This window comes from Lemur catta, chromosome 6 (assembly GCF_020740605.2).
Source record: "Lemur catta isolate mLemCat1 chromosome 6, mLemCat1.pri, whole genome shotgun sequence".
Taxonomy (NCBI): Eukaryota; Metazoa; Chordata; class Mammalia; order Primates; family Lemuridae; genus Lemur; species Lemur catta.
The window spans coordinates 13,141,859-13,165,450 of NC_059133.1; the positions used below are offsets into that span (position 1 = coordinate 13,141,859).

General features: G+C 51.0%; 2 protein-coding genes across 2 annotated transcripts in view; one reads left to right on the top strand and one right to left on the bottom strand.

Annotated features, from left to right (window-relative positions):
• The window catches only part of SYN3 (synapsin III), a 409,534-nt gene that overhangs the window by 155,407 nt on the left and 230,535 nt on the right, over window positions 1–23,592 (top strand). The gene's annotated exons all lie outside the window — the stretch shown is intronic.
• TIMP3 (TIMP metallopeptidase inhibitor 3) overlaps window positions 1–23,592 on the bottom strand; it is a 55,991-nt gene that overhangs the window by 13,089 nt on the left and 19,310 nt on the right. The window contains exon 2 of the mRNA XM_045553010.1: window positions 690–772. Within this exon, the coding sequence (XP_045408966.1) occupies window positions 690–772 (83 nt within the window). The remainder of the gene's footprint in view (window positions 1–689; window positions 773–23,592) is intronic.

A 23,592-nucleotide genomic window follows, 5' to 3' on the forward strand; every position in this document is an offset into this window, starting at 1 on the left:
CTAGATTACAAATCTGATGTTCTTTTTCTCAAGGCATACTTCCTTAATGCGCTTCATAAGCTTCATATGCTCGGTGATATATTTAACCCTATGACTATGCTTAGTAAACATTGCTAACTAGCTAGGTTGCAAAAAGACCATCGGAGCTGGGAAGATAGGGAAAGAAGGTGCAGTTCCTACCTCACGATAAAGGTCCTGTGATCAGCACAGGTTAATGCAAAGATCTGAGGGATACAAACCTGTGTTGTAACCTCAAGGACTGCAGGAGACCTGTAGGCATCATTGAATCCCAGAAAGTCAGAGCTCGGAAGAGCTCACAGAGGCGATCTAGCTAGTCCCATCCTCATTTTACTATTGGGAAGACTAGAGCCCAGAGAGGGGCAGCAACTCGACCAAGGTCTCAAGGTTACCAGGTAACAAGGCTGTGTGCCGTCTGTTTCCGGAGCTCAGCCTCCTAACCAGTGCCACCGAGTGACTTCACCTGCGCTGGCTCGGGGACAGAGCAGCCCATCCCTTTCTGCTGCCTCAGCAGCTCCCTCTGCAGCAGGCAGAAGGGCTGGGTCTGGCTGGGGCTTAGACACTGAGCAAACACACATCCCAGTTCCAACCTACTTTGCCTCCCTTGGCCCAGGACTCTTCTGGCAAAAACCCAGAAACCCTCCTGGAGCCAGGCCGGTGATGTCACTCACCTTCATCTGCTTGATGGTGTAGACCAGCGTGCCAAAGGGCCCCTCCTTCACCAGCTTCTTCCCCACCACCTTGGCCCGGATCACTGCAGAGAGAGCAAGACAGAGACAGGGAGGAGGTTACGAAGGCCGGAGCCACGTTGGGAACAGCACCTCTGGGTGGGCATGCTAGCCCCCACGGTGCCTGGAATTACCCTCTTCCCATGGAGGCAACTTGAGTAGATGACTATGTTTGTAAGAGTGGGAATTCTAGAGACACCGGGGTGAGAGGGAGGTTGGAGGATAAAGAGAAGTAGCCATCAGTCAAGTTAATTACCCCAAAGATTAGTACAATAAACACAGCTCCCATTTATTGTACACCTACTATGTGCAACAGTACGTTTTACTTAATTACTCCTCTCAACTGCCTTCCAAGGGCAGTATGAACACCCACATTATATAGATAAGGAAACTGATCAAGAAGTGAAGCCACTTCCTCTTTCTGAGCCTCGATTTTCTCATCTGTAAAGAGGGTATAACTCTACCTACATCAGGGAATTGGAATGAGGATTAAGCAAAAGATCTTATGAAGTTTCCCAGTACAACATCTGGCAGAAAGGAGTTGCTCAATAAATATCAGTTGACTCCAAGTATGAAAATAATCAAACCCAGTGCGTCGAGGGCTGAAAGAGAGGCATTTACCACATGCAGCAGGAACACAAAGAAGAGAGGAATTGACTATGAGATTGTAAGAGGCTGAGGCTGTGTTCTCTTTCTATTTAATGTGAAGAAGCAGCACCCAAGAGCTGTCTTCAAGTTTGTATAAAACTGGCACATGGATGAGCAGACGAAAGGTCTTGAAAACAAAAACTGGAAATTGCAGAGAGTAACATTCATTGGCTCAACCAAAGAAAACATCATCTAATGGCAAGAACTAGCAACAAAAGGCAGCGGGGCCTGCTGCAGGGCAGACAGTGTCTCCACCAAGGGGGGCTGGATGCTCCCATGCTAGGACCTTGACGGGAACGGAATGGGTCTTGCTCGTGCAAATTGAACCTTCCACCTCTGAGATCCAGTCACTCTTTCCTATCTCAAGTTTCACTTAGCCCAAAAAGGAGTAGATGCTCAATAAATGCTTGTTAAACGGAATATCCTTTGCACACACACACACTCATTCTGGTAGCTCCATTATCCTCCCCCATTGTGGATGTCCCACTATGTTTCCCAATTCTTTGACTCGAATCTCTTCTTTAAAAAAAAAACCCTTTACTGAGAATCAATTCCCCGTTTCCCCATCCCTCCTGGATTCTGTCCTACTTCTCCCCACGTGGGCTTGGATCCTGCCCTTCCAGTCAGACGTGAAGTCAGGACTCAGACGAATCAATGGCCCCTTCAGACCTTCTTTGCCAGGGATGGCAAAACACGGAGTCCACTGGCAACGTCAGTGCTTTAGCTGAGGGAGCTCAAATTGGGAGGAGGCGAGTGCTGTTTCCAAGTCTGCTGTACAAAATGGGAGGCTGGCACGACCCAGGCCAGTCTCCCTCAGACTCTGCACCCACCTCTGTGTCTCACTGTACAACAGCATCCGGCGGTGGGCCATCCCCCCAGAGGCCTGGGGACAACTTCCTCTGTGTTGACTCCCACAGGCAGGTTGCAACAGCCTAGCTGCTGGGCAGAGGCACGTCTGCCAGGACACGACTATTGATTCTTCCTGAATTGACTTGGCCCCATCTTCTCTGCTTCATTAACGCAGAAGGTAAACTAGGGAGTGAGTCCTGGCCTTGGGAGGGGGCAGGGAAGGCAAAAGGGATTCCTTTAAATAGCAACACCCTGGCTCAAAAATGGCTTGACTTGATTTAGACACAAGATGTCAGAAGCAGACCTGCCCCCTGAAGCTGCCCCTTCTGGAAGCTTCTGAAAATACAGCCAGCCAACTCCTTCCTTACCCTGAAATGGCCTGAGCTTGGAACCTTTTCATCTGGGGATAGTTTAGCGAAAAGAGTATGTTTTTGTAGTCAGGAAGCTACATTGGAGTTTGAGTTCTACCATTACTGTGTGGTCTCACCAGGGCTCTTTCCTCTTAAATCCCTCTGGCTTTCTTAGCCCCATGCCTCTCACGCAGTTTATATGTGATGCACTTCTTACTATTGGAGCAGCAACAGGGCATAGCATTGAACAGCCTGACTGCCTGGTTGCAAATCCCAGTGCTGGAGCTGTGTGACCTTAGGGAAGTTACTCAACCTCTCTGTGCCATAGTTGCCTAATCTATAAAATAGGAATGATGATAGCAGTGCCTCATAAAGTTGCTGTGAGGGTTAAGCACAAGCACTGAGAACAGTGTGTGGTCCCTCCCAAGCCCCATGTGCTTGCTACCCTGTTGTCAGTATTCCCACCACGACCCTGACTTCTGCTGTTATTTGTCCATCCTGGGGCATCCAACATGCACTGAAAACCAAGGCCTGGGAGCTGTCCCTAGGATGAGAAGAAAGGCAAGCTCATCAAAATATTCTGGCGTTGCACAATTTCAGGGAGAGGTGGGGAAGGACAAATGAAGCGGTCAGAACAAGTGTAGGAGGTGTTGTAGGGGCCAGGGTGCCCCCTCCATCACAGGTACCTGTCCCATCCCGTCACCCACCTGAGACCCCAGAGTGGCCCACCAGGACCAGCCAAATAAGGTCGTGGTCGGGTCCAGAGAGACTGAGGCAGAGACGGCCCAGTGTAGAGGCCACGCCAGTGTTTTCCTTATAGAAACAAAAAGCTTCACTAAACTGAGCTAAAATTAAATAACATTCTGCCCTCCAAAATAGATTCACAAAGTCCTTCCAAAGTAAAATTGCTGGCCAGCCCCAAATCGGCCTATTTGGTTTGTGAATTAATACATCTTTATTTGCTCCAGGCTCTCCTCTGTGATTTAAAAGTGTGTTCTTCTGTACTTTCCCGTCTGGCAATGAGGGTTCTCCCGAGGCATTCGCTGGCCCAGGGGCCACGGGGAGGAAGGGACGTGGGGGCGGTCATGGTTCTCCAGCAACAACAGAAGACGGTTTCCAAACTGGGAGTTGGCAGCAGGTCTGGCCGTCCCTCCACCTTGCCGTGGCGGCTGGAAGCCAGCTGTACCAATGGGCCGGGCTGGACACAGGTTTTCTTTATTCCCGTCCATGCCGGAGCGTGGCCTCCACACCGTCTACCCAGTGTCCTCTGGCAGCTAAACCAACACGGGCATGAACTAGGTTGGTGTCTGGAACATTGGGTTGGGTGCTGGAGCGGGGGTGACAACAAGAAACAGAAGTCCCGTTTCCTGCTTCCACAGATTGCAGCCTGGTGGGGAGACAGGGTTTAGAAGTTCATGGCCAGAGGACTGATCTCCCAGGTACAGAAGCACCGGTCAGAGAAGGCAGGTTGCGGCTCCGCCTGCACCTCAGCCTCTGGGCCTCTCTTACCCCTCTGCTGTCTCTTTTGCTCTTGGGAAGGGGACGTGGGCTTCTCGGGTAGGGAGGTCAAAAGAGGAAACAAGGAAGCGATTAAGAAATAAACAGTATTTTAACTTAAAGGTGTCTAAGAAGACACTAACCAGGATGCGTGTGCTTAGATGATTGGCACACAGATCTATAAATATACACGGGGCTCTCTTAAATCTATTACATACCTGAGGATCCAGGCGTAAAGGTCTATCTTTCTTCCTTTGAGTATTTGCTCAGGGAGGGGGCTTGTGAGAGCTCACACAAACAAAGCCTACAGGGCCCATCCTTTCCAAAACCCCCCTCACCTCCATCTCAGCGGTGTGGACCACAGCAGCACAGATTTCCAACAAAGAACGATTCCCACAGCCAGCGGGACTCGGTTTCCAGGGCAGCTTACTGCTGTGTCTCCAGGAACCGCACATGTCAGTGTATTCAGAGGGGGACGTCAAGACAGCCTTGGGCTGCCCTGCCTCGCTCCCTCTCCTTCCGTCCCCCATCCAACCATCAACCAGATCCAGATCTTTCTACCCTGACCCGATGGGGGGGCTGGAAGGCTGGAGCAACAATGCTGCAGCGTGGCTGGCTTGGGGATCCAGGATCCCTTAACTAGTTAATGGGCACTTACTCCCACTGCAGGTTCTGCCCATCTTAGCACCCGGGCAAGAGCAGTAAAATCCTCTGCACGGTGTAGGAGCTGACTCCGCTACCCAGCGGGCGAGACACCACCACTGCCACCATACACACACAGGAACACTCCCCCACTCCTGTCTCTCCAGATGCCCTGTGCAGTGATTTTGCTGGTTTAAGGTCTGGTGTTTAGAAGGACAGGCATGCCTGACCAGCAGGCAGACTGAATTTCTCCCAAAGCAGAAGTCACTGTGTCAACCCCAGGGAAAGGGCTGTTCTGACAGGACCCCGGCAGGCAGGATCTAGGTGGACGGAAAAGCCTGGACTGTGGCCTCACCTGTCTTCTTGGGGCTGGACTTGGAGGAAAAGAGAGATTTGGAAGGGTTAGAATGATGCCCACGCCCTGGATGCACAGCAAAAGGAGGAGAGAGGAGTCCCTGCAACCCAGCTTGTCTGACAGTCACTTCATCCCTACAGGGTGACAAAGAGAGGAAAGCAAGGCTTCCTAAAACCTTCCCCCAGGAGAGCAGACTGCCTAAAATCCTTTACATAGGCTTCGTACTGATTGCAAAACAGTTCATAATTTTACTGCACCTCCCCTGCCCCTAGCCCTGTGAGGATCAGAGGAGGACCCTGATAAGTCCCCAGCAGCCCCACCGCCCCTTAACCACTGCACCGTCTCCCTTCCTGATCACCCACACACGGCCTCCGATTAGCAATAAGAATCCACAAGTAATCCCCAGCTGCGACGTAACAGCGTATCATCTGCCAAGCATATTGTGCTCCCCGGCAAGGCTTTCATGGAAGGAAAAAAGAATAACTTAGAAACCACAAAACCACAGGATCCCTAAGGTTTCTCCCAACACTGGGGGGTCTGAGGTTAATTAGACTGATTAATTAACGGAGACAACGTCTCCGTAAAAAGGCACTTTGTAACCCCGAAGCTAACCGGATGATACACTGTTATATTGCTGGGGGTGATCACTTGTAGATTCCTAAATTTACCAATCAGAGGACAACAGCAAGGGGGACCCAAAAAGATTCTTGTGATTCAGCATTTCCTTGTCCCTATAGGATCTTTGTCACCTTCCTACAGTGACCCTTTTCAAGTTCCTCCTCAAATATCTGCTGCCTCTTTGGGGGCCCTTTGATGCTGTCCACATTGGAGGGAAGGGCCTAGAATTAGGTGGAGGGCAGAGGCCTGAGGGGCCTGCCCCAACTGGGTTCCTCTGGTGCCCAGAATATCGGTTGCCACAACTCCAAACCCCAAAAACCCCCTAAAAAGACTCAGAAGCTGAAAAGCCAGACCAAGAAAACCCAGAGCATGTGAGTCTGGATAAAGTCGCTGCCTCATCCCTGTGTGACGTTAGGCAAGTCACTTTCCACCCCAGTGGCTAAATTGTAGGGGACAACTACCAACCTTGAAGAGGTCCTGCAGTGACCTCAGCCCTTCCCCCACTCCACCAAAGCGGCTCTGGTCAAGGTCACCCACGACCTTCTCGATGCTTGTGGGTGCTCAGTCCCCCTGGTGTTTCCATCCAGCTGTGGGTTTGCACCCCATCAGTACAACTGATGCCTGCCACGTTTCACCTGCCACGTTTTTGCAACCCGCAACCTAGAACTCCCATGATCTTTAACTCGTATATCTAAGAGTCTACATTTAGTCTACATTCGCTCCTGCAAGTCTAATAAGACATCTCAAATTCGACCCATCCAGCAGTGATAACAAGCTCCCACGCCTTCTCCATCTGGGAAACAGCAACTCACTCTGCGCTGCACCCCAGCACCCTAGCGCCCCAAATGCACCCTCAGGGCCCTTACCCCGGCAGTTCCCTAGGCTGGAACACCCTTTCTTCACTGGACACTCTTCTGTTTGTTGCAAATGTCACCTGGTGGGGGGCCTTCCCTGATGCCGGCAGATCCCTCCCCACCCTGCAGGCCCTCAACCCTCGCAGGCCTCGATCTGACACTGGCCAGCACCTGACACATCATATGTTCACTTCCTTCTTTATGGATCATCTCTCCCCACTGCAATGTAAGCCTCAGGAGGGCAGGTTCTCTGTTTTACCGAGTGCTACAGCCAGAGTAAACGGGACAGTGCTGAATACATGAAGCTCAATGTGATTCCATGGATCACGTGCCACACACATGGAGTGTGATTAAAAAATAGATAAATAACTCTCCTGTGTAAACTCTGGCAAAGGACCAAATCTTCCTGAGCCTTATTCCATCGAAAGGGGCCGACAGCAATTCTCAGTTCCTAGGGCCAGATAAACGTCTGTTCAACAGTCACTAACTGAGTATTGTGCTAGGCTTAGGGAGACACGGAGATAAATGAGGCCCCCAGGAACTCAGAGACCAGAGGTAAGAGAGACAGGCACAGGCCGTGACATTAAAATATGGCACAGCATTATGGGCAAAAATAAAGAGCCAGTATGGCGTGAAGAGGAGGTGAAGTCTGTCTCTGGGGAGGGACATCAGAGAACCCCCTGGAGGTGACATCAGATCTGCACCTTAGCCCATCCTGCAGAAGAGACTCAGTTTACTGCATCTGAACCGAGAGGAAGCAGAAGTCTGGACCAGAGCTGGGTGGGAAGAAGGTACGGCCAGCAGCTGGAAAGGAGGCAGCAGCACAGCCGGCTCGGAGCCAGGCCAGGGCCGACTTCCCGCCCTTCCAGCCAGGAATATGACCCCAGAGACCACGGGGTAGGGGGCAGTGGGCAGCCTGAGTGAGGAGGTGCTCTCCGCAGAGAGTCTCACAAACAGGCTCTTCCTGCCTCCTTCCCTGGTCCCCCAGGGCCCTTTTCTCTTGTCAGTTTCAAAGGCCCTTTTTGTTGATGTCAAAGCCAAGGCCAGACCGTTAAAATGCATTCCCAATCAAGATAAGAAGTCTCCAGTTCAAAGCCTGTCCTGACTAACTCTTTCCGTTAAGTAAAAATATTAATCTCGGTTTTATTTAAGCAGGTTTTTTGGCAAGAAATGAACGCCTGCGGCTAAAAATAAACCCAAATACACACACACACTCAAAAAATCTGGAAAGCTGCAAATCATTTCAACCCAAGTTTCCATCTCAGGGAAAGCTATTAAAACCGGAGGATATTAAAACCTCCCTGCCCAGAGACTCCTGTGTCTCAGTGCCTGCCTTGTGCTCTGGGGTCCCCCGGGCAAGCCCGTCCGGGGATGCTCCGTCCTGGGCCTCACGGGAAGGGGCTGGGGGCGGTGCAGGCCCCTGGCTCTCCTCACCTTGTAAGCACGCTGGCTTTCTGCCCGAGCCGTCCAGGAAGCACTCAGGGCCCCCGCTGACGTCTGTTGTATATGAAATGAAGGGGCCGGAGAGGGGAGGAAGGGAACACAGGCCCAGAAAGGTCAAGTTGCCTGGAACTCTGCGATTACCCAAAAGGAACACAAAACAAAATCTGCATCCTACTCCTGCTTTCATGTTTTATGTGATGACCTCAATTTTATATATTAAAAGATAAAATGTAAGAGTCATCACCTAGGCACAGACTTGGGATTAATGCGTTTCATTCCTAACTGCTTTTAAAGTCAGCCACTCTCAGTTTCTTCCTGGAGCCACCAACAACTTGGGAGAAAGAGACGCCTCGTTTGGCTCAGGACAGCGCAGAAGTCCCAGGGCTGACTTACCTGGGGAGTGAGGACCTGGCACCTCAGAAGGGTGACGGTGCGTCTACTCTGGATTTCTAAGGCTCCAGAAAGGTGACCGCCCCAAAGTGGTCACCAAGCATTATTAGAATCGCTGAGGCTTTTACTCCACAAAGGCTGTCAGGTGAGGAATGCTAACGCCCCAAAGGACAGACAGTGGGAAACATGGTCCTTCTCCCATAAGCCCCCCACATTCTCCCAGGAATAAACGGGATCCACAACCCCCACTCCCAGCCCCACGGAAGCCTCCCTTGGGTTCGCAGCAACTACAGGATTATTCTGCGTGGCTAGCGATATACTTGTGGCTCTCCAGGGTTGGGACTCCACCTCAAGTCTTACCACTCCAAAGCCCCCAGCTCCCAGCCAGTGTCCCCTCACCACACTGACCTGTCCTGGGATGCCTCTTGCCTCCATGGGAATCCTTTCCTCCCTGTGCATCTGCCCACACATGTGTCTTCCTGCAAGACCCACCCAGCGGAAACGCCACCTCCTCCAGGAAGCCTTCTGCCTGCCCCCCGGACAAGCTAATCCACCTCTCTTCTGCTTGGCTTCTCTCTCTTTCCTCCAGCACATGTTCTTCTTGAGTGATCAGTTCCTTGAGTGCTCACTAGCATCACTAATTACCAGATGGCAGGGACTGCATCTGGGACTCCAGCACCTGGCATAGAGCCTAGAATGTGGGGTTCCCGAAATTGTCTGTTGAATGAATGAATGAGGCTGGGGGAGGGAATCAAAGATAATACCATAAAGAAAGACAAGGACGGTTTCCTGTTTATCCTCTTGGAGTGGTGGGTCAGGAGTCCTAGTTCCTAAGGGTTATCCAGAAAAGGAGGTGGCAAGTAAAAATGAGATCTGAGAGGACAGAGAGGGACCCTGTTCCCCACTATTGAGGATTCACACCCAAAGAGGGATGAGTCACAGGATCCTGTCACAGGAGACCCCAGTGAACTTGATGTCTCTGTAGAAGGACATCAACCCAGACTCAACCAACCCAAGGCTCAGCATCCTAAAAGAAGTCAGTGGCCACAACAAAATTAGCCCCAGGGAGTCCCCGCCTAGGGCTCTCCTTCCTAGGCCTGCTGACCCCACTGCAGGCCCCTGGCCTCCAGCTGCCCTGGTCCCCTGCAGTCGCCCTTGGGAAACATGACAGGCAGGGCAGGCTGCTGCTTCAGGCCCCATCTCCCCACCCCGTGCCCCTCTCTGCCACGATATTTGTCATTTGCTTGTTTGTTTTGTTTTTGTTATGCTGCTGTTGTTGTTTTTGTTGTTCCTCTATCAAGTGTACTTGAAATTAATTTGTTCACTCATGCACTATTTATTCAGACGTATTTGAGGAACTGTGCATCTCAGACCCTGTGCCACGTCTCGGGGATTCAGCAGGAAGCAGGTAGACACAGTTCGTAACTCTAAGAACCTTATTTCAATCTTAAGAGATAAGAAGACAGGCGGTTGTCAGGAGAGCCAGGAGCACGCTGCAGACACCTGGCCCGGCTGGAGGTGCTGGAGGGAGACCTCCTGCCCGAGCTGGGGTCTCAGAGGTCACCCGAGTCAGCCACGAGGAAGGAAGGGGCCTCCGGTAGAGGAAGGAGCAGAGGCAAAGGCCTGGAGGCTGGGCAGTCCAGCCCGATAGAGTGACAGAAAACAGAGCTGCGACAAGGGGCAGGGGAAGGGGAAACCCAGGACGTGGGCGGGGATGCCCAGCTGGGGGTTGGGTCTTGCTCCCACATGGGGCAGTGCCATTTCTCAGGTGGGTTTCTTCTCCTTGAGGCCAGTGATGACGACGTATCACTTTGTCCCTGCCCTCAGTCCTTAGGAAAGCTTGTTCCCAAATGGGTGCCAGAACAGTTGGCTCACAAGAGGCCCCCTCAAAGCCTCGAGAAACCCTTAGAAACAAGCCTGGGTCTCGCCTGCCTCAGACGCACAAATGGTCTTGTTTCAGTCCTCATCCCATCTCTGATGTTCAAAGTTAAGATCGAAGGTACCTCTGTCTGCCCCTGTCCCCTCCCCCCTCCTCTCGAACCCGTTACCCTGTTGGAGCGGCTTTGCCTTGGTGTTTTGGCTGGGCATCTGCGCTGTGCTCTGGCGGGACGGAGTCTAGGACGCACGCTGACTCTGCAAAGCTCAAGCCCACTCGGGGGTCAGGTGCACTCGACGAGCAGGGCTCAGACCACCCCCCACCCCCTGCGAGGGCTCCAGCCCCTCCCCAGGGGCCCATGGGAAACTTTATCCCACACAAGTGGCCACCAGAATAGCAGTATGGTCTTCAACCGCAGCCCCTTTGAAGCGGTGCCCAGAAAAATGCCGTGCCCTCGAACAGTTCTCAGAGCGTCCAGCTTTCAGGTCGGGTCATTTGTGAAACCAGAACAGCTGGCAACGTCTCAGGAGCTGTCCGTAGCATTTTATTTTTCTCCTAATTGGGATTTTGTGTGCTGGGAGAGCCGAGGGGCTCTGGGATAGGTGTAGGCGCAGGACCACCGTTCAGCCTCCTTCGTGCACCAGACCTGCAGATGCCGCCTTTGCAGACCAGCAGCAAGTCTGTTCCCAAAATGCTCTGGGAAAGGGCAGCAGCCTTTGTTGTGGTTTGAACAAGCAGCGATGTCTGCTCTCTCTCTCTGGAGTCTATACAGCACAGATGCCGAGGACACCCTGGTGTGCCTGGAACTTACCCCTTTGGGTGGCTTTTAAAGTAGTCTAGGCTTCTCTCACCTTTACCTTCCATGAGCTTCACCCAGGAAGGCTGTGGACACCCGTGGACATAGCTCAGAGGGTCCCATTAAAAGCAGATGTTTGCTGCCCGGGCTTACTCAGACCCTCCCCACCAGCTCACAACCACAGCAGGTAGTGAACACTCAGGGAGAAACAGGGATGAGAAAAACAAGCCCAAACTATAGGTCTTCAAGCCCTAAGACAGTTATCAGAAATAGCTAACACTGAGGGTGTGGAGGAGAGACAAGATCCAAGTCCTTTTAAGGACACCTCTATTTTAAATAAAATAAATAGGTAAAGAATGCTAACCGCTGCCCTCTTTGGTGAAAGTGAGTCATGGCAGCATTATAAAGCCAACCCCTGTTATTTCTGAACAACCTGCCCAGGTCTGGCAGTGTGATGGGGAGATGATGTCGTGGATGTAGGGAAAAAGACCACCTGCCTTGTGAACACCTTCTCTATGCAATCCACGATGCCTGGACCTCTTATTCACTCAGTAAATACTTCTTGAGGGCCTACCACGCGCCAGGCACTGTGTCGGGCGGCAGATACACAACTGTGTATGAGACAGACACACCTTACGAATAGTATAGCTAATCCTTAAAACTAACTTGCAGAATCTGTAGCATTATTTTCACTGGGTGTAGAAAGAAAACAAGACTCAGGATAGTTAAGAAACTTGTCAGAGGTCACACAACTAGGAATTAAATCCAAATATGCCTGGCAGCGAAGCTTACCTTCTTTCTACTATTCAACATTTGGCAAATCAGCCAACAAGTCAAACGCATGGGAAACACAGAGAAAGGGAAAATTCCCCTGGCTGAATTACCAGAGAAAGACTTGTACAAGGCGTAGGTGGTGAGAATGTCAAGGTGCGGTTCAATTCCTCACAACTCCTGTAATGCCTGAGAATCTCATCCAGTGATGAGGTCTCAATTCATATCTCTGCTTACAGGCTGGCTGGGCCCAGGGGGCTGTCAAGGCCATGTTGAGGGTACCTTGACACGGGTGAAAAGAGCAGGAAGAGATAAGTCCAGTAATCGACCTGAAGCCCCATGGTTTGGGGACAGGGAGCACAGGCCTTAGGACCAAAAAGACTGGCAAGGGGCAAACAAGTATACTTTTCTGGACATCTGATCTGCAGCCCCAGTCTAACTCTGCTCAGCTACAAGGCCTCAGGGCCTTTGCACATGCCATTCTCTCTGCATGGGACCCTCTTCTGCTCCCTTTTACCTAGCAACTGCCATTTATCCTTCACATTTCAACTCAAAGGACACTTCCTCAGATGAAGCCTTCCCTAACCACCCCCCATCAGACTCAAACAAGACTCCTATTTTATTTATACACACACACACACACACACACACACACACACACACACACACACACACATATATATTCAAATGGGCCCCAGCTTGTAAGTATATGTTTGTGCATTAATTTAAATAATGTCTCCTCTTCCCCTCCCTACCCCACATACATACTTACTAAGTTATGCCAGGATTATGTCTTGCTTTCCTCACCCTTATATTCCCAACATCTCACACAGTGCCTGGAACATACTAGGTGCTCAATAAATGGTTGCTGGGGGAAATAATGTACCTTTTCCATCTTGGCACCTATTGATCGCTTCCTGAGAGGAGTCTATCACTCCCCCTTCCAATACTGAGAGGCTCTTTCACTCACTGTATCTAGTTGCAACTTTCCAAGGCCAATTCCACTGCTGTGCACTGACCTAGAAGGGCGTGTAGGGTTCTGATCACGGAAAGCAAAGAGGAGGGTGGTCTGGGCAGTGGAAATAGCATGAGCGAGGGCACAAAAGCCAGACTGAGCCTGGCAGGTCACATGGCTGAGGACTGTGAAGACCCTGGCTGGAGAAAAGAACCCAGGCAAATGTGCAGTTCCCTGGGTGACAGATATGAGTTTGAATGGAGGACTTAGGACCGTCCCACAGACGGGGTCTATTTGTGGATCTAGTGGTTACCGGACCTCGTGCAGATCCCCCGGCAGCTGCTGGGATGGCATCCTGTCCCAGACTGGAGTCATGTTTTCTGGTTCATGGGCCACCCAGAGTGTGGCTACAGTCTTTGAAGGGGCACCTCTCCCCAGAGTGTGGCTACAGTCTTTGAAGGAGGGCTGTCATGGTAAACTGCACATGCCTGGCCACAGCCCTGCTGCTGGACACTGGGAGCTCCAGGCCAACCGCCACACCACAAAGCATCTGCAAAGCATACACAGCACAAGCCACCTCCCCTGCCACCTCCCCTGCACACGTGAAGGCTGGCAGGGTTTTGCATAAGTGACCAGGGACCGCATGTGACCCAAAGCTTCTCACTCTGCCTGCCCATGGGAGGCTCCTGTGAAAAGGTGGCTCAGCTAGTCCCTGAAGCACTCCCAACCATTGCTTCCAGATGCTTCCAGATGCTCCCAGCTGGTATAAACAGAGCAAACTGGGATATGTTTTTCCATGATATGCCAACGCTCTCAGAGAACGAGCAATGTGAGCATCAGGGATGAACACATTTGGCCAAACACTGACACAAAAAGCAAGAGGTCAAGGTTCCTGGTGCCATCAGTGATGATGCTAATTAATTATTGTTGTTAACAATAAAGTGCCATCGTCTTGAGCATTTATATGCATGATGAGTACTAAGTGCTTCCCAGGGATTATCCCCTGAGTCTCAGTAAGGCCCTGTAAAGTTAGTGCTGCCATTAGCCCCAACCTGTAGAAACTGAGGCGTGTGGAGCATAAGTGACTCTCCCGAGATCGTCTAACGAGACGGTGCTGAACCCCGCATGCCCATCCAGCAGCCTGACTCTGGAGCCCCTGCGTTTTGTTGCTGGGTCATACCTGCCTTCCAGAAGCAGGTGTTTAACCACAGCACAGTGGGTTTCTGGACCTCATGCAGGTCCCACGCACATTTCACAGTCCACAGACTCTAGGTGGGGTCAGACCTTCCGGGTCACTCCGTGTAACCTCCTCTGAACATCTTCCTCCCTTCCAGGGTTAACCTGCCCAGTGTGCAACCATCTGTGACCTAAGTCAAACTGTTCCACATCAAGCCAATTTTTGCAGGACAATTCTCCTTTGTACTGCCTCCCAGCTCTGTGGCCTTCTCCCAACTAGTTGACATCTTGGGCTTACACAAAACAAGATATTTGAAGAGCATCGTCATGTTCCCTAAATCATCTCCAGGATAAATATTTTCCTAGATTTGGATGGTCCCTCCCCACCTATGACATGGTTCCAAGTTCCCCCACCTTCCCAGGCTCACTCTCTAATGGCTTTGGCAGGGGACAAATGCAAATTTCCCAGGGGTCACCAATCGCTATATAAAGTTGAGATTTCACTTTCCCACTCAAGATCTTCAGACTGGTGGTAGGGCAGCTTAAGACTTCACCGTCATGCATTAAAAACTTCTAGTCTTAAAAATTTATGAAGAGGGTAGATCTCATGTTAAGTGTTATCATAATAAAATACAATTAAAAAAACAATAAAAAACCTTTAGTGTTTCCAACACAAACTCTGTCTCCCAACTTTGAAGTGACTTAATAAATAACTCTACCTACTCTACTAAATAACTATGCTCATTTGAGTGCAGAAGTACAGGATTTTTTTTTTCAAAAAAAAAAATGTCTTATTACATAGAAAGTTTTGAGTAGCAAGAAGAGCCCTGGGCCAGGAGTGGGGAGCTAGATTCTCTTTCTGGTTCTTCCATTCCTTTGCAACTTGAGTTTAACAAATCACTTCCTTCTTGGAGCCCTCATTTTTTATTCTACAGAAAGAAAGACTTGGAAGGAGTTGGACTGGATGTATTCTAGTTTTCCTGTTACCCTTAGGAGCTAAGGGTGCCATCACTTTTTATTTCTAATGCATGCATTTCCCCTGGGTTCTACTTTCTCTTCATCAGTAATGGTCCGAGCTGGCATGCTCTCGGTTTTGCTAGGTCTAGAATCACATTTCTGAAAAGTTGATCAAATGTGAGCCAGTAATTAGCATGCTTCAGGTGCCTTTTCGAGCTTTGTCTTAAGGGTCTTTCTCAGCCTGTGACCTGCCTGGATGCCTTGCAGTCGCCAAAACTAGGGACAGAAGCAAGTACTGAGTGGGCTCCTAATCGCCCCACCCGGTCCGTTGACTGCGCCATTCAAACCGAGAGGGGCCACTTGGTAGCTACTGGGACGTGCTCCACGCCAGTCCTGGCAGAGCCTGCTGAGGAGGCCTCGCTCTGCAGTGCCTTGCCTCAATCCTAGTGCCCCTCACTGATCTGTTTCTTTATTAGGCATCATCTTTGGGGGGCAGGGGCAGTAATGTCTTATTTTCCAAGCTGACAGTCCAGCCAAGAGTTTATTAGTACAAGTGAAGGCAAACCTGGGATAATTTCACTGATTAAAACACTGGACATTAATGCCAGGTAGGGTCAGATAGATCCTAACATCAATGCCAGGTAAGCTCTCTTGGTCTGCCTGTTCCCAAATCTACATACGCACAAAAGAAATCTAAAGAATGCTGAGAAGATGAGGGCTTCTGCTTTTAATATCCTAATTATATGCTAATCCTAGGTGATAAAAATGCTTCTAGGATGCCATCTCAATGGGGACTAGGCTCTACTCCCCGCCCCCGACATACCAGGTGGGCATATGTATAGCCCTGAAGATAAAATCCAGCTCCTTCCCTGGATCATCTGGTTTCAAAGTAGCTAAGGCAGTGCTCTAACAGACAAGTAGACTCTTCCAAGGATATTTGTCCACTCCAGTGTTCTCAGTAACTTCTCCCAGGGACACCATCCACCCCCATCCTCCCTCTGGAGAAAGGTAGAGCACCTGGATGGCTTATTTCAAATATTCCTCAAGCGTCTCAGAGAAAGCTGTCCTTACAGCAGGAGGGAGCTCTCTTCTGCCCAGCCTCAGGCTCCCAAACCCTCCTGAAGGACATGCTTTGAGGCACAAAGGCCAAACTGCCACCTTGATCCCAACTTCAACCTCAGTCCAACCCGAGCCTAGCCAGCCTGCATCCAGCCACGGAGGCTTCTACTTCTGAAACAGAGGGAATGTTCAATACTTTTCATTCTGTCAGTATTTTTACCTTCATTTCCCTCCTTCTCCTCCACCCCTATGCCCCTGGTTGGGGAAAAAAAAAAAATTTTTTTTTAAGCCAAACAAAAAACAAAACCCTGTCCAGGCTGAGGCCAGCAGATCACGATGTTCTAGGCTGATTTTGCTACGTGCCAGCCGAGGCTGTCAGCAGGATCTGCAGGAAACACCTTGCAGAATCCACTGGGAGAAGCCAGAGGCTGCAGAGAAGTTGAGGCGGATGCACTGCAGTCCGTGTGACCGGCTGGCGCTCTGGGCCAGGGTACCGGAAACGGCAGCGGGATCCCAGGCCCTCGGAGGGCAAACACACAGCCCAGGCCTTGCGGATGCCCCGGGTGTTTTCCAGCGAGAATTCCTTTAACTTGCATATCTATTCCCCACTGCCTGTGCACGGTCTGTGCCGCAGGGACTCAGGAAGAAAGGTCAAAGGCAGCTTCCCAGAGGTCTTCTGTTCCCGGGTCTGGCAGAGCTAATGCTTTCTGTGAAAGAGGGGTGCACAGTCCAATGCCAAGTATGTGAGGACTTGGGCACCAAAAAACCTGGGCTTGGAGCTCAGCTCCGACTCCAACCAGCTGTAAACTCCTGGGCAAAGCATTTAACCTCTCCTAACTTGAGAATGGAAATGCGATTGTACGTGGTTCATAGGCTGTCGTGAGGATCAGGTGTGATACCACCTGTAAGGGACTTAGCACAGTGCCCGGTGCACAGGAAGCACTCGGTAAACAGCGGTGGCGACTATTATTTTGTGAGAGGCGCCCTTTCCCAAGGCAGTGAAGAGGCTAGAGGGCAGTAGGAAAAAAAAAAAAAAAGCAGCAGCAGCGGTTCCAAGACGAGAGAAAAGAAAATGCAAAGTACTAGCTCGACCCATATGGGGCCTTGCGAGCTCACAGCCGGGCTGCCAACCTGCCCCCGCCTGAAACGCCGGCCGCCCCACTTGCTCTTGTTTGGGGCATTTCAATTTCAGGTCAGGTCGGAGCGAGGGACACCGACTGGTACCAGTCCAAGTGCAAGGAACACCCCAGAGCAGTGCAGAGAGGCCCAGCAAGAGGCAGGGAGGGAATCGCTAGAAATGCAGGGTCGCATCTTGGTCCCATTCCCCCAGGGCTGGGGACTAGTTTGGACTGGCCAAAAACGGTTTGCCAGAGTGTGTGGTTGAGCCCCCCAGACCTTCCCCCTGGAGAAGGCGCGGGTGTGGGAAGCCAGCCCTGGTGTGCAGAGTGAGGACTGAGGGACATGGAGTTGGCAGGCCTGCCCAGGCCAGGGCCCGGCGTTGTCCTGGCCGGAGGAGGGAACAGCCAGTGGTTGGCATTCTGTGGGGAGGCCGCAGCAGAGCGAAGGCCAGACCCAGTCTAATTAGGGTCTGATGGAGACCAGGGCCATTTTTCACGAAGCAGAAGGCAGGCGGCCCTGCTGTGGCGTGGGCGCGGGCTGCAGAGGGCATCTGGCTGCACTCGGTTCCCAGGCCAAGAGGCGAGCCAGCCGACATGTGGGTGCAAATGAAACGCCGAAGGCCCGAGGGCCCCGCCCACCGTCTCTGTTGTGATGAAGTGCCAGCCAGCAGCCAGCTGGGCAGAGGGGGCACGTTTCCGTGCTCCGTCCGCTGTTTGGTAACAATCACGGGCATTCTTTCGGCACCCACAGGAACAGTAAGCTGGGGAGGGGGTGATTCTTTGAACCACCAGGCACGATCATGAAAGAAGCGCTCGGATCAAAGAGGGTTTCGGTTTAATGTTCAACGCAGCTCATACCCTCTGGCTTGGGGTTGAAGTCAGCAGCAAGGGCAGGGGCTGCTCCGAAGTGCTCGCTGCCTCTCGCGGTGCCCTGTTCAGGCCTGCCCCTCTTCTTCAGCAGTACACTCAGAGGGCAAAGATGGTGCCAGTTTCAGCTGGTCCCTGTGCCAGGCTCAAGTCCACCAGAGGGAGCAAGCCGGTGGTCTCCTGCAGCCCTCAGGGCTACCCCTGGAGCAGTGGGAGGTAAAACCAATTCTCCCCAGAGATCCTTGTTTTTGTCCCCTCCCCATTGTGGGGACCCCTGATGATGAAAGAAGGATGGGAATTTCCTTATGTGACTGTCTCCCCCCAGTGTGGCCAGTGGACTCTTCAGCCCCTACACCCCTCCCCTCTGCCAGCCCCAGTGTGGAATCCCGCGTGCTGGGGAGCAGACCCAGAGCAGCAGCGCCCTGTGCGGGTGGCGTGCTCCGTCTGCCTCCCAGGACAAGCACAGCAAGACCCCGGTGGGTAGACCAGAACTCCCAGCTGGGTCGGGAAGCCTCAGTTCTAACTGCCTGGACCACTAACTCATGGGGTAGCCTTGGGCATGTCACTTCTTGTCCCTGGGCCTGTTTCCCCAACTGGGAAGCAACGAGACCAAATAGAGGCCGTTAAGGTCTATGAGTCAATATGCCCTGCCTGTGGTCTAGAAGACTCATGTGGAGAGGCAGAAAAGGCTTCTTTAAATTCTGGCCCTTCCTTCCTGGGTGCACGACGCTCCGCAGGGGGCCGGATCCTTGACCTCCTCCTGACGCTCGCTCCAACACAGCAGCCGACAGATGGCAGAATCTCCCAGAGGCCCGTATCTCTGAAAGATTTGCTGCTTCACATCAACATCAAAGAATGCTGTCCTGAGAGGCTGTCTGCTCCTAAGTGGCCCCATACAGACTCTCCTTCTTGACTTTCACCCACTCAAAGGCTGGAGCACAGGAGCTAAGTTTGAGTCCAGGATGGCCACTCGCTAGCTGGGTAACCGGGGCAAGAGCCTCAGTTTCCTCCTCCATCGAAAGGGAATTCTTCCATGCATTTAACAAATATTAAGAGTTTCAAGTAACTTCTAGGCAGTGAGCAAGACCAACAAGGGCTCTGCTCTATTGGTGCTTACATAATGGTGGAGGAAACAAACCAAACAATAAACACCCAATATGATGTCAAATGCTAGGAGGGACAGGGAAGGGGGCAGGGCAGGGAGGGGAGGCAAGGAAGGCCTCTGGGAAGGGGACATTTGATTGGGGACATCCGTGATGAGAAGGAGCCAGCCAGTAAATATCTGGGGACAAGTCCCAGGAGGAGAGGACAGCAAGTTCAAAGGCTGTGAGACAAAGACAAACTTGGTGCCTGGAGCATCCGAAGAACAGCTTGAAGTGTGTGGCCATTGCAAGGCCAGGGGACACAGAAGCTAGGTCCCATAGAACTTTCTAGAGCTTGTTAAGGAGTCGAGAAGCCATCGGAGGGCTCTGAGCAAAGCACTGCCAAGATGTGACTGACATTTTAAAAAGTTCACTCTGGCTGCTTTTTGGAGAATGGATTGTAGGGGGCTGGAGAGAAAGCAAAGGCGTTAATAACAGTCATAACCGCCCTTCGCTGCCCACTTCCCAGGGTCACTGTGAAGCTCACATGAGTGAGATTCATGCTGACACCTAGAAAAGCCCAAAGGCACAGGAGGAGGCACGCATCGTCACATGTTTTAAAATCCATTTTTACAAGTAGGAGCTTGCAGGGCCTGGCACCGGCTATTTGGAACTGTGTTCCTGTATAGATTTCAAGGAAACGGGTAGGGTGGCAGATTCTGCCCTGCCTGAGCTATGCAGCTGTCCGGGCCCAGATGAATTCACATATTTAAACTGGGAGCTTTGCTATAGGCCACGCCTGGCTCTGTTTTTGCTGCTGGTGCCGGACAGGGGTAAGCTAACACCCAGCAATGTGGAGAAGCTGACACTCCACGCAAAGTCACTCGCTCAATTCCTGGCAAAAGCTCATGTCTCCTGGCCTCACTTTCAGGACTGGGAAGGAAAGAGCAGAAGAGCCGGAGATTTGTTGACTTGGAGATTTTAAATTTCAGAATGGCCCCTTGCGAGGATAATGATCAGCAATACCCCAGCACCCCGAGAGAACACATCTCAGGGCTCAGAGCAGCAGGGATTTAAAGCATCTTGGGTTTCAGCCCTCTCCCTGCTGCTGGGGCTGGAAGCACTGGCTTGGGGGCTGGAGGCCAGGATTCAAATTCTGTCTCTGCCTCTAGGTTCCCCTCAAGTGGCAGGTGCCCTTAGGGCTGTCATGGAGATCAAGTGGAACAACAGAGAGAAAACCCCACTCAGAGCCTCCCGCCTTCACTCGCTCACCATGGACACCTTCTAGGGGGCAGGATTTGGACTCACAGTGGGTTCCCCAGTGCCCAGTAAATTCTGTAGAATCTGAAGACACGTGGTACATTCTATCACAGTTAAAATGTACTACTACCTAAAATGCCAGGAAGTGCAGAGAAGAGAATAATCAACAGATGGCACGTAGTGGAGATCCAGTTTTAAAGGAAAAAAGTGTTAGCTTTTCAGGACTTCAGTTGCCCGTCATCTGTAAAATATGGATACTGAAATTTCTCAAAATTTAACAATCTGAGATCGAGCTATCTGTTTCTCTACTGCAGCTCCTGGTGCCCACACACCCTGTGAGTTTTCCAGGGCTTTCTCCATGCTTTTTATTTTCTGGTATTATTCCTTTTTTTTTTTTTACATAAGAAATACAACTTCACTGAAAAAAAAAAAAGCTGAGGGAAAAAGAGGTAAACAAAAAGAAAACTGTAAAATAATTGTTTAAATAACCTAAACTCCCACTACCCAGTTATAACTATGCTTTGTATTTATATCTTACCTTCAAGACTTTCTCCTATGATAATATAAACCGTATGACCCTGTGGATACGTTTTTCCCCCTCTAGGAGAATCACATAGAATGTATTTGTTGATGATCTGTTTTTTTTCATTCCCTATAGGTCAGTTCATATAGCTCTGCCTCATCCCTTTAGAGAGCTGCATTGTTTTCAACTGCATAGAGATAGAACAATCGAATGCTTTTATAAACATCCTTGTGCGTTTATGTTTGTGCATACATACACATGCATACAGATAAATGTTTATTATACATATATATACACAAGCGTATATACACGTACACACCTCTTAGCATACTTACCTGCTTATTTTCTCTGGAATTAGAAGTGATGTCCCCTTTTTAAACCTGTCATTTTAATAGTAACTGAGCCCAAGTCAGCAGACCGTTTGCCAGCCATCAGCGGGCTACTCTGCAGACATCTAAGTGAGGCACTCACAATAACTAAGGAGGCTTTAGGCACAGTTTCTCAGGTCCCACAGCTCACCCCCACCTCCCCCACATCCTCCCACCCACAGCCCCTGTCCCTACCCCACAGATGCCAGCTGGTGACCAAGCCTGAAAGAAATCTTATCTGGCAGAAAAGGGATGAGATTCCCTTTTCTGCCTTGCTGGACCCAGGCTGCTATTGCAAAGTTCCAAGGTCTGAGTAAACATCCCAGCACAGGGGGAGCCTCGTTGTTTGTGTCATGAAGTCACTGGTGGAGGCTACCTCCCCAAACAAGGTCCCTTTCTGCCTTCTCTGTGCTCCTTTTCTTATAAAAGCCCTGGGATTGTCACAGGAGGTTTTAGTATGCTGCACAAGTAGGGAGCATCCCTTCTGGTCAAAGAGTGAATGCAAACTGCCATCGCGACTCTTTACTAAGTATCAAAGGCATCTGCCTCAAACACTGGTCCTGAAGCAGAAGAATGACATCCAAAGCAGAGGAAATGGATCCGACCGTTTCCCATGAAGGGGGCCGTGCTAATAACCCATTCGACTAACAAAGTAACTTCTTTGTATTTGTATACAGGGAATTTGTACCATTCATGCATGCCTCTAGCCAAATTGTATTCAGTGATTCTGTCTGGCATAAAAATATTTTTTATTATGCAAAAATAACAAATATGTATGTACGTATATATATATATACACATATATATATATATATATACACACACACACACACACACACACATACTCAATATTAAAAGGGCATTTCCTCCCACCCTGGATTGCTGAGTGAGCTCCAGACAGGGACCTGCTGCTGTCCCAGGGCCTGAGATTGTGTTAGGTGGTGCCTCTCCCTCACTCCCCCAAAACAACTCAGCTGCTCAGTCTGAGGGTGCTCAAGAGAGAAACCGTGATGTGCCACGGTGCTAGAGGAACAAGTGGCTCACGCGGAGTTCTGGAGAGCTGGCACTGCGTTTTAGAGGAATGTGAGGGCTTTCTTACTTTCTACGTACCGACTCTGTCAGACGTCACGCCATTACCTTTACATCTCTAGGTGTCAAAGGACCTTCACCTACGATCACCTTGTGGTGAGGCACTGTAGGGATGCCCTGTTTTACGGGTGCGGAGACGGGGCTCTGGGGGAGAGTGGCCTGCCTAAGACCCAGTGGATGCCCGGGGCTCCATAATGACCACACCCAGGTCTTTTCACCCCCCAAGTCCACAGTTCCCTCCCGGCCCCTGCGCGGCCTCTTCTTAGCCCCATGGGAGCCCACCGAGCTGCTTCCTGCCCCAGCCAGTCACCACGCTGCCTGTCCGAGCCCAGCCCAGCCCGCACGGACCCCCAGGTTTGTCTCTGTGATAGTCCCTCTTCTCTCCAGGTGCTGTTCCTGCTGGAGGCTGCCCGCTGGCTCTGTGCCAACCCACAGGACCCTGGCTATTTCTGGGCTGGGACAGGGAGGGCCACTGCATCCTGGTTTCTCAGAGGAGACTCTCTTTGGCCATCCTCCAGGTGTAAACTGGCCTGTCTATTTAGGAGCGAGCAGAGGACACCCGCCCACCCACAGCTCCCAACAGAAACACCCCCTACGGCATCTCCTGGGACAGGCCCCACCCACCGGGGGCACCTCGGAGATGAGGAACTGCAGCTTTCACAATCAGGGTTCCCAGGAAACTGACCACAGGACTTAAGAGTCCCCCCAGGAGCCAGAGGGCATAACCTGGGAAAGGGTTCCCACACGGGGCTCTAGACCCCAACGCAGGGGATCCCCTGAGTCCTTGCTTTCTCACCATTGTTCTTTTATCTGATTATCAAAGTCATGTGTCACCATTGTGAAATTTTATTTTCCAGAAAATATTGGTCAAAATTGAAATCACCCAAAATCCCACACCCCAGAGATAACCAGTGTTGATACTTTGGTGTGGAGACATCCAGCCTTTTCTCTGAGCATCTATATGCACGTTCATGTCTCTCCCTCTCTCTTTCTTTCACAAACTAACTTCGGTTCCTCAAAAGTGCATCATGGCTAGCACTCTGGGAGGCCGAGGCAGGTGGATCATTTGAGCTCAGAAGTTCAAGACCAGCCTGAGCAAGAGTGAGACCCTGTCTCTACTAAAAATAGAATGAAATTAGCTGGACAACTAAATATATATATAGAAAAAATTATCCAGGCATGGTGGCACATGCCTATAGTCCCAGCTACTCGGGAGGTTGAGGCAGGAGGATCGCTTGAGCCCAGGAGTTGGAGGTTGCTGTGAGCTAGGCTGATGCCACGGCACTCTAGCCCTAGCAACAGA